At 41.5% G+C, this 6,000-nt stretch overlaps 1 protein-coding gene and 1 long non-coding RNA gene across 2 annotated transcripts; both read right to left on the reverse strand.

The window, feature by feature from the left end:
• Window positions 1-432: 432 nt before the first annotated feature.
• On the reverse strand, window positions 433-1,636 carry LOC124110743. The gene is made up of 3 exons (XR_007222335.1): window positions 1,545-1,636; window positions 846-926; window positions 433-562 (listed from the first exon to the last, which is right to left on the reverse strand). It is a non-coding gene; the product is annotated as an uncharacterized LOC124110743 (long non-coding RNA).
• A 2,227-nt stretch (window positions 1,637-3,863) lies between these two features.
• Window positions 3,864-5,709, reverse strand: LOC125372072. Its single transcript, XM_048381008.1, has 4 exons — window positions 5,666-5,709; window positions 4,889-5,033; window positions 4,560-4,617; window positions 3,864-4,093 (listed from the first exon to the last, which is right to left on the reverse strand). Exons 1-4 carry the CDS (start codon window positions 5,707-5,709, stop codon window positions 4,038-4,040), a joined length of 303 nt encoding a protein of 100 aa, XP_048236965.1. The 3' UTR covers window positions 3,864-4,037.
• Between the last annotated feature and the right edge of the window lie 291 nt (window positions 5,710-6,000).

Here is a 6,000-nt window from a genome sequence, read left to right on the forward strand (position 1 = left end):
AATGATAATACTGAAAGATGTGCTGTGTTCACCGTCACAACCCAACACAGGTGTGATGCAACCTGGTCCTTAGTCCACTTCAGTCTTTGAGAATGTATACAATGCAATATGTACAACATTCTGACTTGATGCAGTCAAAATAGAGGCCCAACGCTAGTAATTAAACATTTTTGTTTGATGTTTAACGCCGCACTCAGCAATATTCCAGCTATATGACGACGGTCTGTAAATAATCGAGTCTAGACCAGATAATCCAGTGATTGACATAATGAGCAACCAAGTCAGCGAGCCTGACCACCCGTTACTCGCCTCTTATGACAAGCATAGCCGCCTTATAAGGCAGGCATGGGTTGCTGAAGAGCTGTTTTACTCCGTATCTTCACGGGTTAGTCCTTGAGATTACGCGGAGTAAGGAAAGGGATAAAGACTAGTCCACTCCAGTCCTTGAGTTCCGATACATCGCGGAGTAAGAAGTCCATTACGACAAGTCCAATCTGGTCGTTGAGGGTTCGTATACATATAGGGAGGTAGGAAGCTTGACCTTGAGACTTGGAGGAAAAGCCTGTTGGACAACGTTTGCTTGATATCAATTCAGAGGATGGATGTTTGAACATACTTGTATACAGGCACGTTTCTGTTATATACATGGGGACATTTTGCACATTATTTGCGCAAGACAGTATAAAGGCGAAGATTAATTTGTGTGTTATACTATCCTGCTATGCCTATATACGTTTTTGACAAGTGATGTTCTTTTCCAATTTTCAACAGAATCTTGACAATGTATATTCTACAGATGTTTGTATCGATTCATTGTTTGCATAACTCAGCATTCAGATACTCACCATTGTCCATAAGCATTTGTGTAGTTGACAGGAGAGTCAGGTGTGGGAGTCATGAGTAGGTTACAGCTGCGGTAATGGGACCTGTTCACATACAAATTGTGATTAGATGTTGAGTCATATGGAATGGAATGGAAACTACAGGTAAGATGTCTTTTTTTCTTCGAATAGCCTACAGAGATACAATAAAGATGCATAATTTTCAAACATCAAAAATAAGATAGCTACACGATATGAACAATGAAGAACGAAGCGTGATTTATTTCACAATAAATTATTGTTCTATCATGACGTCATTTCTGGAGATTCGAACATGGCCTCGCAACATGATGACGTCGTAAATTGGACGACGTTATTTTTTATAGGGAAGTATCCCGTTAGTTGTTTCCAATAATCTGGGCAAAGTCGGTAAGCGCGATGGCCGAAGGATCGCATCTAAAAGTGGGCGAGATATGACAATCGACACTGAGAAAGGTTGATATAATCGAGAATTGTGAGAATATCCGCGAAAAACAAAAAAATAACCCCCCTTTTCATAAATAAATTTGTTAGACATGGCTGAGGTCGGATTGTATTCAGGGAGTCATTATTCAAATACGGGTAAATATTTGTAAAGCTTGTACATCGTATTAACGTCCTTCAAAAGGCTGTTCATAATGTTGATATCTCATAAGAAAATAATGTATATAATTTGAAGCTCACCTTATGAATTTGTTGTGTTGAAAATACATCCATCTTAATGGACTTGGAATCTGTGTACCCATCACGTGGTATCTGATGCAATCAAATGGCAGTGGTAATGCGACCTGTACATGAAGACATTGTGATGAGATCTAATTTCCTATACACCAGGAACATTCATTTAGAATAGCGTAGACCAGAGGAATGTTCTGGAAAAGAAAATACAGATGCCATGCCCTGTATCTACGAATAAATTTAAGATATAATTAAGATAATGCCTTTCAAACATCAAATAAAGTATATAGTTTGAAACTCACCCTGTGAATATGTTGTGCTGAAGATGCATCCATCTTTGTGGTTGACTTGAGATCACGTGGTATGTGGTGAGATCACGTGGTATGTGGTGAGATCACGTGGTATGTGGTGAGATCACGTGGTATGTGGTGAGATCACGTGGTATGTGGTGAGATCACGTGGTATGTGGTGACATCAGGCGAGGACCGTCCTCCAGTTCAGACATACAATGTATCCAGCAGTAGGTCCACTGGGGTAGTATTGCTCATATAGCACATCATGACGTTATTCACAGACGGGCAAACGACGCTACCCCTCATAATGCCAATGGCATCGAACATGGTTAGGAATATACTCCGTCTTTAATTTCAAGTGTCAAGAATACTATTTGAAATAAATTGATGCCATAGCCAAGGGTAAATAATACTATACAAGAAATACTCGTGTGATAAGAGCTACTCATTTTAAAGTAAGTACAACCTTTCTGCTTTATAATCCTTCGAAAACGTCACTGTCAAAAGACGCTAACTAGGTGAGGTGAGGTGAAATGGGGTTTAACGTCTGGTCCAAGATTATTGCACTTATATAGCGACGTGCATGCACGTGTATGTGTGTGTTGCTGCTTGTACTAGTCTGGACTAATGTCGATTTTTAGTGCTAGCACACAGATACCATGCCGCAGCTTAACATGAATACCCCACTCAGACACAGTATACTGACTCCGAGCCGACCAGTCCTTGTTTTAGGCCCTTAATGCCGAGCGCCAGACAGGGTAACAACAAGTACCATCTTTTAACGTCTTTTGGTATGACGCGGCCGGTGATCGAACCCCGGACCTTCCGCTCTCCGGGCGGACGCTCTACCATTAGACCACGGAGGCGGTCTAGACGCTAACTAAATACCACTACCCGAGAAGATGCTTGTGAATACAACCGAGTAACCGTTCAACTAGAAGGTGTTAGCGGGTGTTTCAGGTAGGAGAACGAGCCATGAAACATAAAACACCCCTCAACACCTTAAAGCCGCCGAGTCACCAGGAAGTACACATGACCCTCCAGGTGTTGTAAGTGGACGATCGTCCAGAAAATCAAGACTGTATGTAACGCTTATGGGCGATGTATCTGGTCAGTGAGCAATAGTGGCACACGAAATAAACACTGTGCGTTGCCCCAGTTGGCAGTAGTGACATAAGACGAGCACGAGTACAATAGCTGTTATTAACAGTAAACTATTGATTCCAAGGTATTGCTGTGTAGGTAGAACGTTTACGTTGGACACTGAGGCACCAACATGTTGAGGTGAAACTGAATTAAACATGAAGATATGTTCATACGGCCAAAATACGGTGCTGGGATACCTTCGTTATCTGGTACATTATAGGAAGCAATGAACATGTACATGTCCACTTGGTTCAAACATTTCAACAGAAAAATAACCTCTGTAGGCTGCCCTTAGTCGGAACATGGGTATAGAAATGAAGTATAATTCCTGCACATGAAGCGATGTAATTGGCAGGTGTTAGGGAAGGTAACATTGACTGTACCAAACCTGAAGAAGAAAGAGTATTTTGTTGAACAGAATAATTCAGTGGCTTTTTAAAACGTAGATAATTCAATTTGAGTTGCAAAATAGTTTCGATAATGGACGAACGGATACTATCGACACTTGTTCAACAAATATATACATAGAAATAACGTCATTTATATCTTGAACTAAAATTAAATGAAGTTCTACTTACCGTATGTAGCGGAGAAACGCCTAGTTGACGTGGTTGCTGAGGCTGGCTAGCTGGCTGACAACAGAGTAGGGCGACTCAGGCTGGTTGGCTGACAACAGAGTAGGGCAACTCAGGCTAGCTGGCTGACAACAGAGTAGGGCGACTCGGGCTGGTTGGCTGACAACAGAGCAGTGCGACTGAGGCTGTCTAGAGTAACAGTAGGGTAACCGAGGCTGGTTGGATGGCTGGCAGCAGAGTAGAACGACTAAGGATGTCTGGCAACAGAGTAGGGCAACTCAGGCTAGCTGGCTGACAACAGAGTAGGGCGACTCGGGCTGGTTGGCTGACAACAGAGCAGTGCGACTGAGGCTGTCTAGAGTAACAGTAGGGTAACCGAGGCTGGTTGGATGGCTGGCAGCAGAGTAGAACGACTAAGGATGTCTGGCAACAGAGTAGAATGACTGAGGATGTCTGGCAACAGAAGGGCGACTGAGGATTATTCCTTAAGCTGAACAGGACGCCTGTGTGATGAAATCATCTTGATACTTTGTGACGACACCTGGAGTGAACAGAAAAGTGTTTCGTTAACATTCATAAAATAACAGCTGTTGCAGTTATTTATAAATACTAATTTTAGAAAAATATCATCTGTCTAGTTAATACTTCGACAATTCTACGTGAAACGACTGCAGATTAACACGTGTCCTGCTAACAAGCTATTCAAAGCATTCAATTGTTAGAATCAACATGCATTCATTGTGTACCATTTCATATGCTTTAAACCGCACTCAAAGCATGATATATTGGGAGTGCCTTTTCTTCCCTAGAATCTCCTGGGGTAATATATAAGTGGTAGCAGTAGTTGACATTTAGGGCAAACTGAACCGGGAACAATGTAACTTATATGTATTAAGTATATTCCAGCAGTAAGTTGAGTGGGGGAGTTGGTGATGTGATGGATTACCTCCCTTTCTAAATGCGAGAACTGGATCAAAGATGACATACACACATGACGGTCAACTTACTCTCCACTCCTCCCAGCGCCATCTTGAGAACTCCAGCTGGTTTTCGCACTCGGCCCCTCTACAATGAAAGAAAACACAATGCATAGACCTTCTTCTCCTGTCCAAGACACAATCTACAGACACAAAGCAATAGTGATGTTCTCCCTGAAGTGAGTGCTGGACTGTTGCAGTTGTAACGTGTGTCAGTTAAAGGCACCTTACACCTTCAGGTCAACTATGTTACTTGTGGCTTACAACATTAGCAACGACCCACAATAAATGGGTACTGGGTTTCAATCAAATTCGGTATATTATTTGTTTTGAAAAAAGATAGACTATATGAAACTCACGGAAGTCCTCTGTGCTTCGTCCAGAAGACGTAGCAACTCCTCGTATGACTGTTTGTTGCCCTCGTTGCTGTTGGCGCTGTTGTCGTTGCCTTTTCCGCCTGACCTGGCGTTCTGTTCTTTGCCTGGCCTCGTCAGGTGTATGGTTCTGAGTGAGAAAAGTCATTAAAAATATAAATGAACAACATTCATGACTGTGTATAATTATATGTTGTATTAATAGCTGCTAATGACATAAGATTACTTAATAGTTGTGATAAGGGATAGTGTGTGGCAAGTTATACAATAAAAAAACTATTTTCAGTTTCAAGTTCAACCTGTCAGATCCGTTTTCCCCTTAAGTATTTATAAGAAGTTATCTTGAACTTTAAATTATTATATTGTATTCAACTTTCTCTGGCAATGACAATTTTTTTATCTATTTTGAAATGTAAATGCAACTTTCTTATCTTATTTATTATTATTACATTATTATATATATTCATATATATAAATGTTCTTGTGTGAGTGGGTGAATGTTGTTTAACGCCGCAGACAACAATATTCTAGCTCTATCCCGGCTGCCTTTCATCCGGACCAGTGACAAACGAGCAACCAGCATGAGGTAGCAGATAACTCACAAGGGGAACTATTTTAGAAAAAGTATTATTATATGTGAAGAAGCCTTAAAACATTGACTTGAGCTAAAAGCCAACAACTCAGGTTTATGGCGAGATTTAGTTTCAACATGAGTGAATCTTTAATGACTGCCAGTTGTGTTTAAGTAGTTGAATAGCATACTTACTGATGGCACCGTCTGGGTCGCCAATGTAATCGTGGTTCATGCTGTTGCCGATGTTGATGCAGGTGCGGTTGTGGATGCGATGCGGATGCCGATGCCGATGTCGATGTCGATGCCGATGCCGATGCCGATGCCGATGCCGAGGCGGAAGACGATGCCATCGTCGATGTCATCAGCGGCAACCTAAACAAAGGGAATGCGTCTTATATTGCGTTATATATGTATGCACAAGGGATCAGATTGACGGCAATCACAGCTGTTATGAACCCATGGGACATGTTTTATTGTCATGGAGATTGATCTTTACCATATTATAAAAACAGCATATCCCCTT

The sequence above is a fragment of the Haliotis rufescens genome, unplaced genomic scaffold (assembly GCF_023055435.1).
Source record: "Haliotis rufescens isolate VD_foot unplaced genomic scaffold, xgHalRufe1.0.p SCAF_1, whole genome shotgun sequence".
Taxonomy (NCBI): domain Eukaryota; kingdom Metazoa; phylum Mollusca; class Gastropoda; order Lepetellida; family Haliotidae; genus Haliotis; species Haliotis rufescens.

Coding starts and splice junctions, on each gene's coding strand:
- LOC125372072 (XM_048381008.1), bottom strand. CDS start 5,709: ATGAACCACGATTACATTGGCGACCCAGACGGTGCCATCAGTAA. Junction 5,034..5,665: donor CCAGACGGTGCCATCAGTAA/GTATGCTATTCA, acceptor TTTCTCACTCAG/AACCATACACCTGACGAGGC. Junction 4,094..4,559: donor GGCGCTGGGAGGAGTGGAGA/GTAAGTTGACCG, acceptor TGTTCACTCCAG/GTGTCGTCACAAAGTATCAA.